The sequence below is a fragment of the Penicillium alfredii genome (genome assembly GCF_028826965.1).
Source record: "Penicillium alfredii strain IBT 34128 chromosome Unknown utg000007l_segment0_segment0, whole genome shotgun sequence".
Lineage (NCBI taxonomy): Eukaryota > Fungi > Ascomycota > Eurotiomycetes > Eurotiales > Aspergillaceae > Penicillium > Penicillium alfredii.
The window spans coordinates 463,387-484,402 of record NW_026622704.1 but is presented as its reverse complement, the minus strand read 5'-3'; the positions used below and the strand labels follow the sequence as shown (position 1 = coordinate 484,402).

The window sequence follows — 21,016 nt, the reverse complement described above, 5'->3', positions numbered from 1 at the left end:
AAATGGCCGGTAAGTCTGACAATCCTGTGGTTTTGTCACGCTTGATCTTCCACCCACCTCGACAAGGAGGATGAAGAGGGGCATTCATTGCAAGGACAAGTGTGTGGAAATGTCGCGCAAGGGAAATGCCAGCACAACAACAAGATAGCGAGATGAGCTGAAAGATGCGGCTTTCCATAATACAATGGCTAATCAATCTTTGCCCCTCTAGACTTCACCGCCATCGCTCGTACGTTGTTTTTCTCCCCCTCTCCTTCAGTCCTTCGCTTTCCAGCAATGCGCCCAACTGCAGCGTTGGTCTCGCGGGGTTTCCCTTTGACTATGTCGGATGTTGCATGGATAGCAGCCAATACATCCATTGTGTCTCATATTCCTATCGTGGATTCTAACTTGCGAGGTGTCATGCAGAGCAGTTCGTCCAGTTCTACTACGAGACCTTCGACACCAACCGCGGGGGTCTGGCTGGTCTCTACGTATGCTCTGCCTTTCCTTCGTTTCTTCCTTATCCTTACCATAAAAAGCAAAGGAGGAATGTGGTTATTGTGAACAGCCGCTAACCTTACATCCTGACCAACAGCGCGACCAGTCCATGCTCACCTTTGAGACCAGCTCGGTCCAGGGTCCCGGAGCCATCACCGAGAAGTTGACCGTTCGTTCCTTCCTTTTTTTTTCTCTCTCTCCCTCTCTCTTTTACGTGCACCACCTAGAAATCGAATGAGTGGGCATTGGGTTATCGGCAACCAACAGTACTAATACACACCCGTCAATCCACAGAGCCTGCCCTTCCAGCAAGTGCGTCACCAGATCGCGACCTTCGACGCCCAACCCTCCAGCGAAGGCGGCATTGTTGTCCTGGTGACTGGTGCCCTCCTGGTATGTATTAAAATACTCATTGGATTGCAACAGTGAACAGTTTTGATCATTAACTCTGCTGCGAAATCCAGGTCGACGAGGAGCAGAAGCCCATGAACTACACCCAGTGCTTCAAGCTGCAGCCCGACGGCGCCGGAAGCTACTTCGTGCTCAACGACGTCTTCCGACTGATCTACGCTGCCTCGTAAACCCCAGAAACTCTTTTTTTTTGTATCGAAGATGAGAGCGCTATGATGCAATGACAGGAATTTTGTGTGTCTGGGGGGTGGAGGGGGCAAATGCGCCAGTACAAAGATAGGTGGATCGCAAAGGTCTTTCTCAGTGGTAGAGATACAGAAGCCCTGGAGAATATGGAATTTAGGCAATTCTTTGGACTTCACAAGCATTCGGTTCTAGCATTGTATGGGATCCCGTTCCCTCTATATAGCTGCGAGACAAGTGAACAATCAACAAGAAAAACCAAAAGTCACATCGACCAATTCTAGAAATCACTGGCTCTGCAGGAGTGGCGTTTCCTCAGAAGGCTGCTCCGCATGCTCGCGCTCGCTCGCCGGAGCTTCGGCTCGTTCTGGGGCTGTTCCATTTGGCGTCCCGTCCTCGTCAGCATGGTGCACGGCCTTGCGCTGGCTCTTCGGACCAAAGTACTCAAAGTAGATCGCCATCACTAGGAGTGTGCCCTGCAAACAGGCCGTGACAACCAGCACGCCCCATATGCTCCAGCCCTGGGCACCCTCGCGCGCCGCGAGACTAGCGGCCCAGATGAGGCTCCCGGGGGTCTGTATGCACATCATTGGGATGCTTAGGCTGCCAACGCAGCGGAGACGGAACGTGGTATAGATCTGTGGGAAGTATTGGATCGACGCGAGGATGGCGGACAGGACGCCGAGGAAGTTGGCCCATGCATGGAGGGCAGTGGGCTGGCGCAGCGCGAAGGCAACAGAGACGATCACTGTAGCGAGCGCGTGCAGCAGGCAGATGGCGGTCACAGCGAGTGCGGTGCGATAGGTGGGTTCATTGGGGGAGGACGAGGAGACCGAGTTGACGGGGTCGGTGGGTGAGGTGGCTCGGGGGAAGTAGATCACGAACAACAACAAACTAAAGACTCGTCAGAAACTTGCATGTCCTCCTCTCTTGTATTTTGAAAAGATCACTCACATCGAAAAGAAACAGAGCCACTGCATGCCCACCTGCATCACCCCCAACAGCCCCGCGAAACACGCGGGTCCACTGATTTCCCGGCAGCATGCGACACCCTGGGAGGTCTTTGGGAACACCAGGATATTGGCAAAAGCTGAGGTGCCGGAGGTTGTTCCCAGGAGGACAAAATAAGGCGAGATGCCGAAGGAGCTGCGGAGGGAAATGATGCGGAAATGCTGTGGGAGGTAGGAGAAAAGGATGCCGATGATGATCAAGCTGGGGCAAGGAATGGGGTCAGTTGCGGGTCTGCTCGGCGGGTCCAGGGAGATCGTACACGGAGAGCACGGGCTGAAAAAAGCCGGGCGAGGCCAGCTCGCGGCAGTATGGATTCAAAGGATCCATAGCCCTAGAAGCTTTTTGTTTTATTGTCAAGTGTGCCTCGGCGGGGGTGGGTAGGTTGAAACAATCTTCGAGCTTCTTTGGGCAGCTAATGGGGATGGAATGCTGAGCTCCCGGACAAAATGTGATCAGGGAGAGCTCTAGGTGATGAGCAGACCAAAGATAATGAAGACTGCCCAATGGGACAGAATCAGGCCAGGCAGGTAGTGTCCAGAAGAGAGACAGAAGGAAAGGGAAAGTTCAGATGAAGTCCCCGCACATAACAAGTACCGCCTGGGCGCTAAGGCTGAGAGGGCTGCACCTTTGACACTATACCCACCCTACCTTCCCTAGGCACATTCAACCATGTGCGTTACACAGAAACACAAAATAAAGTAAAATAAGAAGGAGAAACAAATTCCATATACAAAGCAGTAACCAATGACGCTAATCAGCAGCGCAGTGGATGAATCATGCACTTTGGCCACAGAACCAAGGCAAATTCCCCCACTACGTCACTCGGCATCATCCCTGCCTTTGCTTCTTTGCTTTTCCTTGATGAGCTGTCTCTCTGTCTCTTTTAAACCATTCAGTTCCTTGCTACTGCCAATCTCCCTTTCTGATTTTCTTCGGCATCTTGCTGAATCTCACAATTTGAAAACACTCATCTTGCTGATCTAACTATCACCCCGAGAAAAACACCGCCAGGATGAAGATCCCGTTGGCCACTGGCCTGGTGATTTTCCTCGCCTCTGCTGAAGCTGTGGGAGCTACCAGCTGGTGGAGCAAGGCCAGTTCGTTGTGACCTCGAGCTCTAGATGTGATTGTGGTACTGACCCGCTATAGTTTACAATAAATGGCACGAGACAGAGCTGGAGCGGTGGCTCTCTGATCATGGTATGACCTGTCTTGAATGCCATTTCTGCATAGTCATTTCCATTAACATAGCCCAACAGACATTCCCCACCCGAGTCCTGCCGACCGCAGAGATCTTGAGAATCTAGTCAAGAACAACTGGGACACCAAAGTACAGAAGCCTCTGGGCTCAGCAGCAGACCAGGCCTCGGATCAGCTCCATCATGCCAGGGAATGGGTCTTTGATACGTATGTAGTCTCCTATCATGGCCAAGTGCAGCGAAAGAAGCTCAAGCTAACTCACGATTCAGCTGGTCTGACTCCCAGTTGAAGGCATTCCTGAACCGCCATGGTATCCCAGCTCCTCAGCCCCGCAAGCGGGATGTCCTGATCAAAACCGCGCGCGAGAACTATGAAACCATTGCGAAAAAGGCGGGTGAGACAGCGTCGTACCCCGGCAACTGGTTGTATGAGCAGTGGTCCGAGTCGGAGCTCAAGGAATGGCTCGATGAGCGCGGCTGGCCGGTCCCCCAGCCCACCAACCGGGACAAACTGATCGCTTCGGTGCGCCGCAACTCTCGGCTGGCGAGTATCCAGGCACGCGCCCTCGCCGCGTCGGCGTCGGCTTCTGCGGAGGCGGCCAAGGAGTCACTGAGCGAAGAGCTGTTCCATGCCTGGTCTGACTCGCAGCTGAAGAAGTTCCTCGACAAGCACAACGTCAAGGTGCCCCAGGGCTCGAGGCGCAATGAGCTCATTGCACTCGCCCGGAAGCACCGCGCCTTGCTCGTCGACCAAGCTGAGAGTGCGTCGGCCGCTGCTGCCGAGGCCATTGGTGCTGCCACCACCAGAGCGGGCAATGAATATGCGCGCGCCACCGATGACGTGAAGCTGAAGGCCCAGGATGAATTTGACGCTGCAGTCAAGGTCTGGTCGGACTCTCACCTCAAAGCGTTCCTGGATGCACGAGGCGTCCCTGTTCCTCAGCATGGTCGTCGGGACGAGCTGCTGGCCAAGGTCCGCGCCAACCAGCACAAGGCTGCCAGTGGTTGGAACGAATACAACTTTGATACGTGGGATAAGGAACATCTGCAGTAAGTGAGCACCATTTTCTTTGCGCCATGGTTGTTCTGACGCGTCTCTTCTTCTACTTCCTCAGAAGATACCTGTCTGCCATGAACTCTAAGGCCGCGCAGAAGGCCGATGCCACCCGCGACGATCTGATCAAGCACGCCAAGGACTCCTACCGCAAGGCCTCCAAGGCAGGTGGCGAAAGCTACGCCTCGGCGACCTCGGCCATTGTGACAGCCACCGGCGCCGCCAAGGACAGCACTTTCGACCAGTGGTCGCATTCCGAGCTTAAGAGATACCTCGACTCGTACGGAATCCCCGTGTATCAGGGCTCCAGCATCAATGAACTTCGATCAGCTGCTCGGCGCAATGCCCAGTACTTCAAGTACGGCACCACCACCCCGCAGGATACCATCTACGCCAAGGTAGTGGAGACACTGCAGTGGGCCTTGGATCAGCTGAAGATCGGCGCGTCTAGCGGCCGGGCACAGGGCCAGGAGGCTGCCGAGAAGGTCCGGGAGAAGGTCTCTGGGTCCACCCAGAAGCTCCGCCAGGAGCTGTAAAGTGGTTCTGTCATGCCACTTTGGATGGACTTGATTGTTTTCATATCTTTTAGCAGGCAGTGTTGTGGTAGTGCGTTTCTTCCTGCAATGCTGATTCTTTCTCGGTTACGATGCTTATGACTTTTTGAACTTGGGGGTGGTTTCTTTCAGTTGAGTCTCCTGCTTTTTCCGGGCTTCATTTAGGTCGAGTTGTCAATACTGGGGTTTTTTGCCTAAAATGGGATTTCATTTTTCGACATCAGTAGATGCTGGGGCATTTCTCATAGCTATGTGTCTGTATCGGTGGATGAGGTAGTGGTCACGGTAGATTTCAACTTGGAAATATTGCAATGCAGTCGAAGATAGTTCCAAAACTAGACATGGCTTTTGTTCCATTGGTGTGAAAATGGGTAAATGAATGGCCGAAATCCAACTGTCCACTGCCAGGTTCACTGCTAGGTGATTCCTTTGCTGTTTATTTTTGTTGCTCAACCACGCGGTAGTCCGCGCTTATCATCCCCAGACATTCTTCGTTACGACGCCGGTGCCTCGGGATCACCCTCAGCCACTAGCTTCCCAATGACCAGATATTTCTCAGAGAATCGCTCCTCCCACGACTGCAGATTCTCCAGCTGCTCGGCATCCAGGTCCTTGAGCTCGTCCAGCGGGGCTGACAGGTCCTTGGTCAGCATCTCTTCATCGAAGCTCTGGCACGCCAGGCCGCGGGAGGCATCGCGACCCGCAAAGTTCTCGTAGACTCCGCCCTATTATGCGATGATCAGCGATGCCGTTTTGAATACGTCCAGCCATAGCACATAAACCATAGCACTAGGCCACATCATCAGCCCTATGTCATTCGACGTACCGGGCCGTAAAAACCCCTGCCAGGTGTGACATCAAAGACCCGTCCCCGTACCGCCAGATACACTGGCTGGTTGTCTTCGCCGTTGAACTTGATCAGGGTCTTCGGGGTGTAGGTGCGGAAAACAACAGGAGGCGGGCCGCGCGGGAGCTCGACAGGCGCCTTGGGCCGGAAGTGCCAGTATAGCAGCACAACAAAGAGCGAGGCAATAATGAGGTTGATGGGTGAGGCGATGGTCATCCTAGTTGGAGGGTGGGGAGGCAGGTGTCAGCTGTTGTACGTCAGGCTCTGAGGCGGAGGGGGGAACGAACACTTCGGCCTGTGGCGTGGAGCCCTCTGATTCGGTGGGTTAGCAAGGTTGAACCATGAACCATCCTACCTGACACATACCAGCTGCAGCCATATTGGGATGGAGGGGTGTGAAGGTCTGAAGCAGGGAAGAATGTGGGAGGGTCGGAATCTGCGGAGATGACGTGCCACGTGATGCCTGATGTCTTCTCTATGTACACAATACAGTTCTATATCTTTTAATCTATTTAAAATAGAACCATAATTACTAAACTAACCCCAAGGAAGCATTTCAGATTCTATTTGATAGCTCTCTTGAACCCCAGGATTGAGCTGCTCGGTCTCGGTCTTCCGCTTATTTATAGAAGTGCGAGATGAAACGACGGTTTCCCAACTCCACTCGGATCGCCCCCAATTTAATTGATCCAGTGATGCCATGTGAGGGGCGCTTCGTCTATTCTGTCTGAGGTCATCTTGTTTGTTGTTTCTTTTTCTTCAGCTTTGTCTCTGTCTTGGCCATCCACGGTCGGGATCAAAACCGCCCTTCCCTTTCGCGTATTAAGTCAGGGCGCATAGCTTCCAACCATCTCGGTCTGCGCCTGCTTACTGTCCCTCGCAGATCGCGATGTGGTCCAAGGCGTCCTTCAATAGAACTCAGCGGCCATCGATTGGCAACCCCACCTTGGTGGACAAGACATGGGACGACAGCAAGTATCCCTCACTGTCTGGAGGTCCGCAAGCCCAGAATCTCACCAAAGACTTGCCTGCGCTGCCCAAGTAACTATCCCCCCCCCAAGAAACTTTCACGAAAAACCTGCTAATCTATTTTTCTCTAGTGAGGCTGATCCGTCATTGCAACCCCAACCCGAAGGAAACGTCAACAAGCGATATTCAGACGTCTCGCCCGTGGAATCGCCTGTGCTTGGGCATGAGGCGCGCGACAGCGAAAGCAGTTTCTGTGTCTCGCCCATTCATGAGTCCGAGGAATGGTCCCACCCGCGAGATGACTCCCGACCCTCACCACCACCGACCCCGGTTCCCCCAGAGCCGGCCGATCCTCCTCCGTCGCAAGAAGAGCCTCCCCTACCGCCGCCGCCTCCGCGCCCTGTGAAGCAGCTCCGCTTTTCTCCCACCCCCGAACAACCGACACGCTGGGATGACTTTTCGGGCGAGCCAACCACGAAGAACACTGGCAAGGCAGGCCAGGTGACGCCGCGAGATACCACTTTCCACAAGGCACCCAGCTCACATGCCTCCAACCTGTTCAATTGGGGCCGAGAGCAACTCCAACCCAAAAAGAAACTCGCCGAGGCTCGAAGCCGAATCACCAGTTTCTCTAAGAACGAAGCCCCAGCTCCCAAGGAACCTCGAAGCAGATCATCGTCCCGTGTACGTCCGCTGAATGAGCATCTCGGTAATGCTCAGGCCAATACAGAAGATGCTACAGCACAAATAACCCAAATCAACAACCTTGGTTTTGTCCCGACAGTGGTGACGAGCATCTCGGCCGGCGATTCCAAGCCACTGCCTGCGAGACCAACAACAGAGGATTCGCCCATCCCCCGAGATCAAACAGACCCTAATTTCGACACTGCCATAGCCAACATGATGGTCCCCAACGAGCCCGTGAGTCGGTTTAGTACTACGACCTACACTGCTACGGACGCCGGCAGTCAGAACAACAGTCGGCGAACAAGTGTCAACCTGAAAAGACAGTCTACCGAAGACCTCAACTCCGTCATAGCCCGGCGACGCCCGATCCCTAATTTGATGCCCACCTCGAAAAAGCCTGTGCGGAAACCCACTCCGACCCAGGCGGTGCAGGGACCTGCACCGCCCCCTCAGCCTCCTGCCAACGACCCCCGCCGAACACACACGGGCGCATTGTGATACTCGAGACCAGGCGAGACGAGCTTACGCGGCGCAGATACAATCTAGAGACGGTTATCCATGAGCTGACGCAGGTCATCCAGCCCAGCTCCATTGCTTATGACCTGGCCGCCAAGGCCGAAGTCAAGAAGACCGTCAATAGCATTGAGAACGAGCTCGCGGAGATCAAGAGAGAGGAGCATGAGCTTGGGTTGAAAATCACCCGCGCATGGCGGCGACTGGATGAGAAGGAGAATAACGGTGATGGCAGTGGCCTGTGGGTCAAACGTGTCACTAGTTGATCTTCCCTGTCATCTTTACCGTAGTCGGTTTGTGCCTCATACCTTGGATGACCGTTGTATCTGTTTTTTTTTTTTTTTTTTTTTTTTTTTCTTGTCCAGGGGTTGGAGGCTTTTGTATGATTTGGTCCATGAACCCGTCCTATTTTGTTGATTTCCTAGGGTTTCTTGAAGCGTTCGATTCATAGCAGTTGACATTAATGATATCCTACATTTCAGGGGAATGTTTCCCCCGGTGGCTTCTAGGAATTAATATCAACAAAGAGAAAGTACAAAATAAAGTGGTATAGTTTTCGTGGCTGGACGCTAGGGATGTCCCCGAGCCTGTTATCTCTCTAATGGGACAGATGCCAAGTGCAGCATAGACCACAATAAGCTGATATGGCTAGTAATTGAAACAAAGTGCCACCGGCCTTCCATTTGCATTGAAAGTGGCTCATGTAGATCGTAAAAGAGAAAAAGGCGCCACACTTTAGGCACCTGGATGTGTATTGTTGATGGGGAGCTCGTCTATTTCTTGCCGGACTTCTTGATTCCCTGCTGGCCAGTGTTCAGAGGGCCCTTCTTGCCCTTGGCAGCCTCGGTCATTTCCTTCTTCGCCTTGGCATCTGAAGAGCAAACCCATGTGTTAGTACCTGGCGCGAATGAGATGTGGCTCGACAACGTAACATACCGGCCTTGAGCTTCTCTCGGTGGGCGATGTCATCCTCATCGAGTTCCTTCTTGTCCTTCTTTGCGGACTTGAGGGGCTTCACCTTGCCGCCTGCCCGTGGAAAACATGAGGGGTCAGTTTGGGGTTCTGTTTTGAGGGGTGGTTTGGTTATTGGGGAGTGGCATACCTTCTCTGCTTTGGCCACCCATTTTTGCAGGTATGTATTGAGGTAGCAAGGAACGATTAATCTGGCTTGGAGCAATGGAGTGCCTTGACTGCGGACAGAAAAGTAGAGAAAGAAAGAAGATAAAAAAACCGTCGAGGGGCGCTTATCGCGATACAGCCATTTTGATTACCGCCTTCTATATCGGGCCTGGTACGGAGTCTGCACGGTTGGCAAATGTCCATCCAACCTTCTCTTGCCATCAATTTCTTCTTACCTCGAGGTTGTTCCATCAGAACACCTACACGTCGCTTGTTCAGTCCCAGTCCCTTGAAATATGTGCCTGGAGCGATAATCAAAGTTGCAAGGCTTTGGTGTGAAGGCAGGCCTCTCAAGCCGGTTGGACTTTCAAACATCCCTCTTGCGAATCATTCGCGTTGTTCTCGGAGCTCACGCTAACTGAGCAAATTCATCTGAAGCCTCCGCCAAGGGCCATCTAAAACAAAAAAGAGAGCGAAGCGAAGAAAAAAAAAGAGACAGAAAGAAAAAGGACTTGGGAAAACACCGCTGGGCGGACACTGCTCCACTGGCAGCCGCAGCATTTCGCAAGCATGGCATCGCACCACATGTCGAGGTCTCCGTCGACCCCTTCTGAGGGTGAGATCATCGAATCAGGTTTAGAGACGAAGGCAACTGCGTCACAACCTCCTCTTAATGGCACCCGCGTTGACCGTCCCACCAGAGCTAGTACATCCTCTGCACCCCGATCTCCCGAGTCGTTGAGGGGCAGTAAATCGCCACGCCGGCAGGGATCGAGGACACGGTCCCTCTCGAGATCCCGATCCCGCTCTCCATACCGGGACCACAGGGGGTACCAGCGCAGACGCGACGACGCGTATGATGACTCCGAGAGACGACGCTACGAACCTTCGCGACGTTTTGGCCCGCGGTACGATGACAGATACCAGCACCGCGCTCCTCCTTCGCGCCGACAGCGATCCTACTACGATTATGACCGCGAGGAGGGCTATGGTGGAGGTCTCCGGTACACCGATGACTACGATCGACGCAGAGAGAAGCGGCCGCGAAGCCGTTCGCCATACCGCGAAGTGAGGAAACCCAAGCAGTACTCAAGCGACGAGTTAGATCCACGGACTGAGGGCTCTGCGCCCTCGGCCAAAAGACGCAGGTCCCCCACTGAACAGTTAGTGAACGAGCGAGGAAAGGCCCCGGCCGTCGCTCGAGATTCAAAGCTTGGTGCTAAAACGCGAGACAATCAGGTGCAGCAGGCTCCTTCACATCGCCGCGCTCATTTTGCCGACGAGTATGAATCTAGTGTTGTTTCGCTGGGTTTGGATCGGGTTACTAACGATGCTTTCAGGGCCGATACTCCTACCACAGAACCGGCGGAAGAGCCGCAACCGTCCGAGCCAGTTGACGAAGCAACTGCACTGGAGGCTCGTCGTAAACGCCGTGAAGCCATTCGAGCGAAATACCGAACCCAAGCTACACCATTGCAGTTGAAAGCACTGCATATTGGTGATGGCGATACGGATTCGTCCACGCCCGGTACTGAACCGGCGAGTGCGCAAGACACATCGGGTAGGTGCTTTCAAGGCCAAAACAGTGTCTCAAACAAACTGACGTACTTGTCTGTCTCTATAGATTCTCCACGGCTTTCACCGTCCCAAACTCCACATGAGCAGCCTGGGGAGTCGTTTCCCGGTTTCAAGATTGGAAAAGACACTGACTTGGTCAATTCCGATGGCCCTGTCGACAGCATTGATAAAGACGAGCCCTCTGCTGCCGATTACGATCCCACATTCGATATGAAGCAAGAGCGGGAAAAGCATGGCAGTGTCCAAACCACCAAGGAGGACGTCTCCTCGGCGGCATACGACGAAACCCAGACTGTCAAGCAGGATGTCCTTCTCCCCGATGCTCCCCCTGAGCAAACCGCGCCGCCCAAGGCGTACGACATGTTCGCCGATGACGACGACGACATGTTTGCGGAAGACACTAACGATGCACAACCTGCGCATGCCGCAGCGATGTCGGCCATTCCTCAAGCCAAGGAGCTCGATATCCGCATGATGGACAACTGGGATGATCCCGAAGGCTATTACAATGTACGACTCGGAGAGTTGATCAATGGCCGGTACCACGTTCAGCAGAACCTTGGCAAGGGAATGTTCTCGTCTGTCGTGCGTGCGACCGACTCGAAAACCGGGGGGCTGGTGGCCATCAAGATCATTCGACAAAATGACACGATGCGCAAGGCCGGCATGAAGGAAATTGGGATTTTGGAACAGCTGCACGAAGCGGACCCGGACGACAAGAAGCACATCATCAAATTCGTTCGATACTTTGACCACAAAGGTCACTTGTGCATGGTGTTTGAGAACCTCAGCATGAACCTTCGGGAAGTGCTCAAGAAGTTTGGGCGCGACGTGGGTCTAAACCTGCGGGCGATCCGGGCCTACGCGCAACAGATTTTCCTCGGACTGAGTCTGCTACGCCGGTGTAACGTCCTGCATGCGGATCTGAAACCGGATAATCTGCTGGTCAACGAACAGCGCAACATCCTGAAGGTCTGCGACCTGGGCTCGGCATCGCCGGCCTCGGAGAACGAGATCACCCCGTACCTCGTTAGTCGGTTCTACCGCGCCCCAGAGGTCATTCTAGGCATTCCCTACGATTACGCGATCGACGTGTGGTCCATCGGGTGTACATTGTTTGAGCTGTACACGGGTAAGATCCTGTTCACCGGTCGCAACAACAACCAGATGCTCCACTCGATCATGGAGTGCCGGGGCAAGTACCCGCCCAAACTCCTCCGCCGCGGGTCTCTGGCACACCAGCACTTTGACGACATGTTGAATTTCCACAGCACCGAGGAAGACCGCATTACAGGCCGGCTGGTGACGCGGATTGTGGATTTCAAGAAGCCCACTCGCGACCTGAAGACTCGGCTACTTGGTCAAGGCACGCGCGGAATGTCAGATGGTGACGCCAAAGACTTGACCTTGTTCGTGGATTTCCTCGACCGATGCTTGAGTCTGAATCCGGAGAAGCGGTGCACACCGGCTGAGGCACTGAAGCATCCATTTTTGGCGCGCAAGGTGTAGTGAGCGGGGCCTTTTCTTTTCTCTGGTTAATTCTCTATTATTTCTATGGCATGGATATTTGGTATTCTTTTTCTGGTGTAGAGAATTGGTATCTGGTTTTTAGAGACATGGGTTTCCTGGATTCAATCTATGAATTGAAGTATCAACAGTCATCTACTATCTTTGAGTAGAGATTGAGTATTGGCGTACTCCTACATCTTGACTACTTCAGTCTAGAACGGCGCCAACCATGGATCCTTCCCAGTTCCTCAAGATGTGGGGGCGTATGACGGTGATTCTGGAGGCTGGGATGCTGGCTGCGTGGCCCCAATGAACCCCCGTCGGTGTGGATAGCAGCGGATTGAGAGAGAGAGAGAGAGAGAGGAGATAGTTGTTCTACATAGTGACTCTGGGTACATTATGATTCAACCGTGGTTAGGTGTCCAGCATCGTATCATGATTCATATGGCAGAGACATGAAGATCGCGTTTTCTCTTTTTGAAGTCCAGATACAGGGAGTCTTCTGGAATCCTGGGATGGTTGCCACCGAAAGTCCCTACGATACGATAGTTTAATGCATACATAGTATAGGGGGAGACTGCAAAAGTGTACAATAAGAAATAGCTGGGGAGCGGTGGCAATTCTCCACCGGTTGATGATGCCTCTCACGGAGAACAATGGGATGCGGTGATGTCGAGAACGTGTTTATATTGTGGGTCGTCGATCGGTCTGCGGGTCGCCACCTGCAGGCATCCTACCCATATTCCTTCGACTCTTTGGTCTTTGACTTTCAACAGGATCAGGCAATTTTCAAGGCAAAAAAAAAAAAGAACGGGAAATTGGCTTGGGTGGCGGTAGTATACAGGGGGGTTGGTCGTGAAACCTCCAGGGCTAAGCCAGAATGATGACCTCAGTGATATTTACTGGGTGTACACCACATTCTGCTGTGTCTAAATCAGATTCTATTTCTCTACTCCTCTACTTCTCTACACCTGTAGAGCAATGCAATGCACGTCCAAGGAGAATATAGCGGTGTAGACCGAAGTAACGGCGTGGGACTCAGCTGCATTGCCAATCCTGGGGTGCATGATCGTACCGGCCATGCACCCTTCTCCTTTTTATTTTTTATTTTTATTTTTTAATATTTTTACTTTTTTTTCTAGGGATCAGCTAACGGCATTCTCGAAAAAGATCTGGTGGTCCTGACCTTCTTTCTGGTCAGGGTCATCGAATGGTGTCTCGAATGCGAACCAAATGTGATACATCTGGGGGGGAGTAGGGTGAGTAGAACTCTCTGCATCAGACTATCAGGCAATAGTCGAGTGGGAAAAGAGAACAGGACTGGACCTATAGGACATGAAAGGGAACATGGAACAGCATTTGTTGCCTACCAATGATCCATTAGTTAGCATGTTAGCATGGACATCCCGTGTGACACCCCAAACCCTAACTCCAAGTCTCTCCCAGTGCTCGATGGTCCGACGCCAACCCTGAGACTCTCTCTCAGGGCCCGTGCAGGGATCCACCGATGTTCTCGAAACTTGCAGGACAAATGGCTGGCCATGGTCGCCCTCCCTCATCGCCTCACTTCAAGTGGGTCGGTGGGTCTGTGCGAGAGAAAAGACGGTGAGGCCGAAAGAAATACATAGTGAATAGATACAGTAGAAGAAATAAATCCATACAAATCGATAGAAATATAGAGATACTATGGATGTATATATGCTTATCAAAAAAAAAAAGTATCTATTTCTCAACACTGGAGGGTACAAAATATCTAGAAAAATCCAAGGGGATGTGCTGGCTTCAAGGGGCGTTTGCGGGGCATGCGCTGGCAAGACTCAGGAGGTTCTATTTTTTAATTCTTGCTATTGCCAGCTATTGCCACTCTCTCCGTTTCGCCTCTGCAGTTGATCGGCCGTCCATCAGCCAACCATCAGCCAACCATCACCAGCATGGGTGGAGCCATTGACTGGGGTGGAATTAACTCCTGACCAGCGACAGGCCACGATCAACGGAGTGGCACACCGCTGGGGGTTAATGCCACAGTGTCCGCATCATCGACTTGGTGGAGATGGGAAACCTGCGAACCACGAGGCATCGTATTCTTGGGTTAGATTATTATTATGCTTCTATTATTTTCTCCATGGATTTTTTCGTTATTTCTATCTACCCTCGCCCGGCTTGGTTCTGGCTATTATCATACTCTTTTCTTTTCTCTGTTTATTTGTTTTTTGTTCTTCTTGCTTCTATACTACTCTCCTTTCTCCTTGGTCTCTTCTCTTCCTTCTATCTCTCTCTCTCTCTCTCTCTCTCTCTCTCTCTCTCGCTCTATCAAACCCGACCAGCCCGGATCAAACGGACTTCTCTCCCCCCCCCCTAAACCCTTGGATTGGAATGGACTCCTGAATGCCGTGGACCTTTGGACATTAAAACTTCTGAACATTTGCGAACCGTTTGCTCTTTTTTTTTTTTCTTTTTCTTCAGACCTTGACTTTTCCTCTTGCCATCCGGGAAGAGGATCGTGTGGATCTACTTGAAACCAACAAAAAAAGGGGCCCTCACCATGTTTCATCCGACCATGTTGCCTACGCCCCCCCCCCCCCTCGCCGACGCCCCATTATGCCCCCGAGGATCGCCTGGGATTTATCTTGGCCAACCGGCTGGAGCTCACCGGCATTCTAGGAGTCGGCGCGTATGGAGTCGTTTACACTGCCGTGGACATCCACACGCACGCCCTGTATGCCGTCAAGGCCCTCAACAAGACCGGACTAGATCCCCGCCAGCTTCGATATCAACAACGTGAGATCCGTCTCCACCATCTGGCCTCGCAACATCCCAACGTGGTTTCCCTGGTTCGCATTATGGATTCCGTGGATTGCACCTACGTCGTCATGGAATTCTGCCCGGAGGGAGACCTGTTCTCTAGCATCACCGACAAGGGCCACTTTGTCGGTAATGACCCCCTGGTCAAGCGCGTGTTCCTTCAGCTCCTGGATGCCGTGCAGTTCTGCCATTCCGTCGGGATCTACCACCGGGACCTGAAGCCCGAGAACGTGCTCGTAACAGACCAGGGCATGACGGTCAAGCTTGCCGACTTTGGCCTGGCGACCACGGATTACTTCACCTCGGACTTTGGTTGCGGGTCCACATTCTACATGTCGCCTGGTAAGGCATACTCCCCCTCGAGTTTGGGTCTTGCGCCCCCCCGGCTAACGCTTCCTTCTCCAGAGTGTCAACAATCCAACCCGCGCCCCATGTCCTGCTATGCGTCTGTCGCCAACGACGTCTGGAGCCTGGGTGTCATGCTGGTCAATCTGACGTGCGGTCGCAACCCCTGGAAGCGTGCCTCGCTGGAAGATTCCACATTCCGAGCATACCTCAAGGATCCCTTCTTTCTCAAGTCCATCCTGCCCTTGTCCACGGAGATGGTTTGTATCCTGAGCCGCGTCTTCGAGCGCGACCCTAGCAAGCGGATCACCATCCCGGAGCTGCGCCGGTTGATCCTGGAGTGCCCCCGCTTCACGGAGAACCCCATGGCCCCTTGGGTGCCGGACCAGGTGTCCCCGGCCGACTTTGTGGCCCAGCCCCAGATTCCCTTCTCGGGCCCCGTGGAGTCCCTGCATGCTCAGCCCTCGGGTTCGTCCTCAGACTCGTCGCACTACTCGGATTTCTCCGAGTCTGCCGTGTCCGATGGGTCGGCCCTCACCGAGGACTACACCGACATGAACACTTTGTCGCCTGTGGTGTCCCAGGTCCCGGACTGCAAGGTGGTGTTCCCTCACCCCATCTGTGTGGACCACTCTATCCCCGCGGATGCTTTTATCGGTCCGCCCATTCCGGTCTGCTGAAGTTTCCGCGCCTACTGTTGCTTTATATGTTCTCTCTCTCTCATCTCGCATCCTCATGACCGCCACTTGCATGATTTGACGCCCATTTTACTCTCCTCTGACGAACTGCTTTCTCGCGCCTGGAGTTTTTTGCTTGCATATCGTATATTGGGTCTCCCCGTTCTCGCCCCTTTTCGACGGATTTCCAGGAAAAGCCACGATTTGGTGTTGCCCAAGTTGATCCTCGGACTCTCGGCCACTCTTGTCTTCCGTCGGACATTTTCCACTTTTGGACATATTCTTTTGATTTGTGACTGGCCCGTGCCGGTTGTTTCCGGGCTCCGCAACGATCCATTTGGTGTTTGCAAGGAGTTTTTTTTTCACTTGCGACTCTGGAAATTCTCCACCTTCTACTGTTATAATATTTTCGGCCCACATACCACGAGGATGAAGCCGCTTGGTGATGCCCTTTTTGTTTTCCCGTTGATCCTCTGGTGTGGTAATTACATGGAAATGCCCCTGGGAGGGCTGATGTGTGATTCTCTTGAATGTGACCTGCAAGGTCTCCGATGGGGCGTTATCCAGGACTTACCCTTTTTTTTTTTTTTTTTGTGTTATATTTCCCCGGTGTTTATTCTTATTCTTGTCTTGTTTGGATGTGCTTCGGTGACGATGGGTTATTATGGGTGGTGATCTCGGAATTCTCTTTTTTGTTGTTTTCCTCGCATCCTGTGCATAGACATTGGCGGCATTGGCTGGGCCTTTTTTTTGGGAGGTTTTTGGGTTTCTCTTTGATATGATATGATATGATTGATACCTTGGAGGGATAGGCATGACTGAAAATACATCGATGTTGGTGCGTCCCTGGTCTTTGACCTATATGCACTATTCAACATTGTTTGCTTTTGGTAGTTGTAGGTCTGGTTTTTTGAAACCCTAGATTTAGTCCTCTAGTAGATTCTCTATTAAAACCTCTATCGCTGATGCCTTGTCCTTGTGCAACGTTACTCTGCCAGACATACCTCAAGAGCGCCAACACCTGGAGAAATGTGTCTGGGCACAGTAAATCTATAGAAAATTATGGGCAAGTAGCTATTGTGTCATCGAATAATATATATATATATATAAAAGGGAAGAAGAAAGAGAAGAAGAAAACCTACCTCTGATATATAGCTTTAAACTGATCGAGAACAAAACTGGAGATGTTGCTCCTGCACACCATCGCCCATGTCATGACCAAAACATTACTATGTATTAAACCCCAAAGACAAAATCAACCCTCCCTCCTTCAGGAGCAACAATTAATGGGAAAGAAAGGTTGATCTAATTGTGTTGAGCGGAAAGAAGCACCTTAGATATCCCAAAATCAATCAAAATCTCCATGTATATAACATCGTTGGCAGTATACTATAGAATACACAGACTCCATCTATACTTTGTATCTGTTTGAATATACTATACAAACTGTATACCAGGAAACTTGCCAAGAATCCCAGGCGATTGGTTAGTGCTGTTCTGCTATTCTGCTCTTTCATGCCAGCATTCTTGATTCCGCCGGCTCTTTTGCCGGAGGATGGTGGGCCGTTGAAAGTCCGTGCTCGGTGCTCTCCTAACCTGAGTGATATGCCGAGAACGCTGGCAGATATTCCTGACTGGAGCCAAATTGGGTTTAGGGAGACGACTATTGCGCCGGTATGACTTAAGAGAGCTATGATGGTAAATATGATAATGTCTTTTTATTTAACATGCGGGCCATAGCTATCACAATGATTAAAGGATTGCCCTAAGATACCCCGATAGAGAGAGAGAGAGAGAGAGAGAGAGAGAAACTAGCTTTAGCTTGTATTTGTATAGATATCAAAATAGAACTGTATTTACATATTCCGCCCCCCAGTCACCCGAATCGTCTCCCCATTCACATACGAAAACAGCGGACTCGCCACCCCCAGAATCGCCCGCGCCGCCTCCTCAGGGCTAGCCGGCCGCCGCAACGGGATATCCGGGTACGAATTGGCAGCGGCCTTCTCCTTCTGCTTCTCTTCTTCCGCGCCGACCTTGCTGGCCAGCTGCTTGCCCGGGATGCCTAGCGCGACCTTGGTGCCGTCGGGCGTGGTGATGAACGCGCCGGCTTCCTTGGCGGCCGTCAGACGGGTCGTCACGAACCCGAAGGCAACTGTGTTGGACCGCACGCCGAACGCGGGGCCCCATTCTTTGGCGATGGTGCGTGTTAGTCCCACGACACCGGCTTTGGCGACGGCGTAGTTGGCTTGGCCTCTGTATGGTATTAGTATGGGTGTACCCTAACAGAAAAACATTGGAACTGGAGAATAGAATTGATAGGAAGGGATGTCCAATGTATGAAGAACTTACGCATTGCCGTGGATGCCGCTCGTGCTGCTGATGTTGATAATCACCCGCGGCTCCTGGTCCTTCACTCGGAAATACGGCGCTGCGGCGCGCACCAGTCGGAAGGGTGCTGTGTTGTGCACGGCCAGCATGGTGTCCCATTGCTTATCGGTCATCTATGAAGTGTTAGTCCGAGGTGGTCCATTCTACCTTTGGAATAGGTGTATCGACGATATCGATTGTATATGTTAAGTAAACTCACCTTGTGGATCACCCCATCCCACGTAAACCCAGCATTATTCACAATAATATGGATCTTGCCGCCCCCGAACTCGGCCGCGCTCTCCACCAGCTTCTCAATATACCCCGGTCCCAGAATATCACCGGCAACAGCGCGGGCGCGGCCGGGCTGGGCGCTGTTAATGGCGTCTGCGACGGCAGCTGCCTTATCTATAGCGCGGGAAAGAGATCAGAGGTGAATATGATATGCATATTAATGGTGCAACGGTGGAATGATGGAAAAGAAAAATAAAGGATCCATATCAGACACTTGAAAACAAAAAGGTAGAGTATAGACATACCGCCATCAATATCAGCAATCACTACCTTGGCGCCCTCGTTCGCAAACAGCCGTGCCGTCTCGGCGCCGATGCCTTGCCCGCCGCCGGTGACGATGGCGGTTTGGCCGGCAAGCAGACCGGCGGGGAAGTTGAGGTGCTTGTTGAGCTGGTCGAGACGGTCTGCGGGAGCCATAACGGAAAAATGGTTTAATTGCAATATCGCAAGGAAAGTGAATGAAATTGAGGAGGAAAAGGATGAGGGGGCCGATCTTATAGCTCGGCGATTTGCAGTGCCGAGGCCCGCAGCGACCGAGAATGTGTGGGGTTGCACATCTATGCCGAACAACTGGACTATACAATACAATCCTGAAGAGCAAAATGCAGCGGCATTGGGTTGCAAAATCAACGAAATTGCTCGCTTGCTCTACACAGACATACTAGAATACAAGACAATTCAACCCTCTCACAACCTCGAAACCATGAGACATTACCGAATCTCGTCTCGCACACCTGTCCTGCAGATACAATCCTCCGCCGAAAAAGACCGTAAGAATGCTTCGACGGTTGCTTCGTAGCCTGTCACAATAGGAAGAAGACAGCTGCTTTCCGACGCATCCATATCCGGCATGCCGAGGTGGCGACGAGGGGATGCCCATGGTTGACTGGATGGGTCTTGCGGAGCAGCCGACTCAGTCACTCCTCCTTCACCGTTGACGAACTTGGGCATTTCAAAACCTGCCGTATGAACAACCCCCTTCAGCCCCGACAAAACCTCCCTGCATTGCAGCAGAAGGCCGCGGACGAGGAAATTGCGAATACGTCGGTTCTCGTCGTGGCACATCTCGTAGGAGCCGTAGTGGAGATCGACGCTGTGCTCTGGCCGAGATGCATCAGATGTCGCCTGCGATACCCAGTATTCAAACAGCTGGAGAATGAGGTTCAGGACGGAGATGGCCAGGAGCAGATTGGCGCTGTCTTTGGCGCATTGCCCGCAATGCACGAACATCTGGCACACATTGAACGCGGCCTTGATAGTTTGCAGGCTGTGGTCGAATTGGAAAGGCAGCGCCTCGGCTAGCAGCTGGCTCAACCGGTTCATGTGGAGAAGTTGTAGCTCAACGCACTCGCATGGTACCAGCGTGTATGGCGATGCAACAGAGCCTGCGAGCGACGGACTCGTCATTCCGTCGACTAAGATATCTGCAGACAAAAATGACGGTGTGACTGGTGTGTGAGGATATCCAATACCTGCGGGGAGCACCGCACAGGAATCGGCTCGGTCGATGAACGGCGAGCCATCCAGGGCGGGTAACTGCCCGGAGCATACTGAGGTCTCTAGCGTGGCAACGCTGTCGAGAATTCGTGGGCTTTCCCACAGCCCTGGCTGACCTGGTATCAGACAGACCTATAAGGCGGTCATTAGGAACCAACTCAGGCTTGTGTCTATAACACAGTGGAAAGAAGGAATACTCACATCGTCCTCGATTTTTGGATCACGTCGATGGCCGGCATAGCCCACAGCGACCACAGGCTCTAGATCAAGCACGGGGGCAACGAGCCGACAGCCATGGAACCCGCGCATCGTCGGCTTGTCTTCTTGTAGTTGGCCGAGCTTTCGCAGCGTGGCGCGGTTCTTGCTGCCTTTTGGCTTGCCGGAGCGGTTGGCGAACCCGTACTGGCACTGCAAACCATGTCGCAAACACCGCGTGCACACACTCTTACCCGGTATGTTGCATTTCACCTTGGACTGTCTGCAGTTCTCGCATGCAGTCCGGAGTTTCGGTGCATCGCCCCCGGGATATGGACTGCCATTGGACTCGGGCAGCATTGAGACCAAGTAATTCACGAGATCCGATAGAACTATCTAAAAACCAATCCTTGAACAACAGCCTCGGGCATATGAATCGGGTGACGAAATACCAGGAGAGAATTGTATGATTATCAACATAAGCCAGGCAGGTCAGCGCGCAGCGGCCTTCTCCACCCGCTGTGTATATATAAAAGAAACAAGCGCAAACTTCCAGACCGCCTCGAATGTCACTCTGGCATTCGGATTCCTGTAGCGGCAGCCGCATCAACAGGTCAGCCGCTGTGAAACCCAGTGCTTCCCATCTGATGCACCTCGCATAGGATACCAACTGACCCATGAACAGAAGGGATTCTTCTGACCGAGTAAGAAAAGAGTCTGAC

The 21,016-nt window shown here is 52.5% G+C and overlaps 10 protein-coding genes across 10 annotated transcripts; 5 read left to right on the top strand and 5 right to left on the bottom strand.

Moving 5' to 3' along the window:
• Positions 1-2: 2 nt before the first annotated feature.
• NUU61_004861 (nuclear transport factor 2 family protein) lies at positions 3-1,061 on the top strand (the record flags this gene model as incomplete). The annotated part of the gene is made up of 6 exons (XM_056655443.1): positions 3-9; positions 212-229; positions 409-473; positions 578-649; positions 775-873; positions 945-1,061. 6 exons carry the CDS (start codon positions 3-5, stop codon positions 1,059-1,061), a joined length of 378 nt encoding a protein of 125 aa, XP_056511056.1.
• A 300-nt stretch (positions 1,062-1,361) lies between these two features.
• NUU61_004860 (PQ-loop repeat-containing protein) lies at positions 1,362-2,412 on the bottom strand (the record flags this gene model as incomplete). Its single annotated transcript, XM_056655442.1, has 3 exons — positions 1,362-1,968; positions 2,029-2,286; positions 2,345-2,412. The coding sequence occupies 3 exons, from the start codon at positions 2,410-2,412 to the stop codon at positions 1,362-1,364; spliced, it is 933 nt and encodes a 310-aa protein (XP_056511055.1).
• A 685-nt stretch (positions 2,413-3,097) lies between these two features.
• Positions 3,098-4,874, top strand: ish1 (double-strand break repair enhancer MSC1; the record flags this gene model as incomplete). The annotated part of the gene is made up of 5 exons (XM_056655441.1): positions 3,098-3,182; positions 3,235-3,285; positions 3,345-3,492; positions 3,555-4,334; positions 4,400-4,874. 5 exons carry the CDS (start codon positions 3,098-3,100, stop codon positions 4,872-4,874), a joined length of 1,539 nt encoding a protein of 512 aa, XP_056511054.1.
• A 512-nt stretch (positions 4,875-5,386) lies between these two features.
• NUU61_004858 (cytochrome b5-like heme/steroid binding domain-containing protein) lies at positions 5,387-6,118 on the bottom strand (the record flags this gene model as incomplete). Its single annotated transcript, XM_056655440.1, has 4 exons — positions 5,387-5,617; positions 5,719-5,956; positions 6,027-6,051; positions 6,106-6,118. The coding sequence occupies 4 exons, from the start codon at positions 6,116-6,118 to the stop codon at positions 5,387-5,389; spliced, it is 507 nt and encodes a 168-aa protein (XP_056511053.1).
• Positions 6,119-6,628: 510 nt separating this feature from the next.
• NUU61_004857 (uncharacterized protein) lies at positions 6,629-8,174 on the top strand (the record flags this gene model as incomplete). The annotated part of the gene is given in 3 exon segments (XM_056655439.1): positions 6,629-6,780; positions 6,840-7,889; positions 7,907-8,174. The coding sequence occupies 3 exon segments, from the start codon at positions 6,629-6,631 to the stop codon at positions 8,172-8,174; spliced, it is 1,470 nt and encodes a 489-aa protein (XP_056511052.1).
• Positions 8,175-8,681: 507 nt separating this feature from the next.
• On the bottom strand, positions 8,682-9,032 carry NUU61_004856 (translation machinery-associated protein 7; the record flags this gene model as incomplete). The annotated part of the gene is made up of 3 exons (XM_056655438.1): positions 8,682-8,779; positions 8,845-8,934; positions 9,011-9,032. The coding sequence occupies 3 exons, from the start codon at positions 9,030-9,032 to the stop codon at positions 8,682-8,684; spliced, it is 210 nt and encodes a 69-aa protein (XP_056511051.1).
• Positions 9,033-9,597: 565 nt separating this feature from the next.
• NUU61_004855 (putative serine/threonine protein kinase (Prp4)) lies at positions 9,598-12,114 on the top strand (the record flags this gene model as incomplete). Its single annotated transcript, XM_056655437.1, has 2 exons — positions 9,598-10,588; positions 10,652-12,114. 2 exons carry the CDS (start codon positions 9,598-9,600, stop codon positions 12,112-12,114), a joined length of 2,454 nt encoding a protein of 817 aa, XP_056511050.1.
• A 1,507-nt stretch (positions 12,115-13,621) lies between these two features.
• Positions 13,622-15,941, top strand: NUU61_004854 (serine/threonine-protein kinase; the record flags this gene model as incomplete). Its single annotated transcript, XM_056655436.1, has 2 exons — positions 13,622-13,702; positions 14,646-15,941. The coding sequence occupies 2 exons, from the start codon at positions 13,622-13,624 to the stop codon at positions 15,939-15,941; spliced, it is 1,377 nt and encodes a 458-aa protein (XP_056511049.1).
• A 1,853-nt stretch (positions 15,942-17,794) lies between these two features.
• Positions 17,795-19,019, bottom strand: NUU61_004853 (SDR family NAD(P)-dependent oxidoreductase; the record flags this gene model as incomplete). The annotated part of the gene is made up of 4 exons (XM_056655435.1): positions 17,795-18,194; positions 18,291-18,442; positions 18,529-18,716; positions 18,848-19,019. 4 exons carry the CDS (start codon positions 19,017-19,019, stop codon positions 17,795-17,797), a joined length of 912 nt encoding a protein of 303 aa, XP_056511048.1.
• A 294-nt stretch (positions 19,020-19,313) lies between these two features.
• NUU61_004852 (Zn(II)2Cys6 transcription factor domain-containing protein) lies at positions 19,314-20,654 on the bottom strand (the record flags this gene model as incomplete). Its single annotated transcript, XM_056655434.1, has 2 exons — positions 19,314-20,231; positions 20,301-20,654. The coding sequence occupies 2 exons, from the start codon at positions 20,652-20,654 to the stop codon at positions 19,314-19,316; spliced, it is 1,272 nt and encodes a 423-aa protein (XP_056511047.1).
• Between the last annotated feature and the right edge of the window lie 362 nt (positions 20,655-21,016).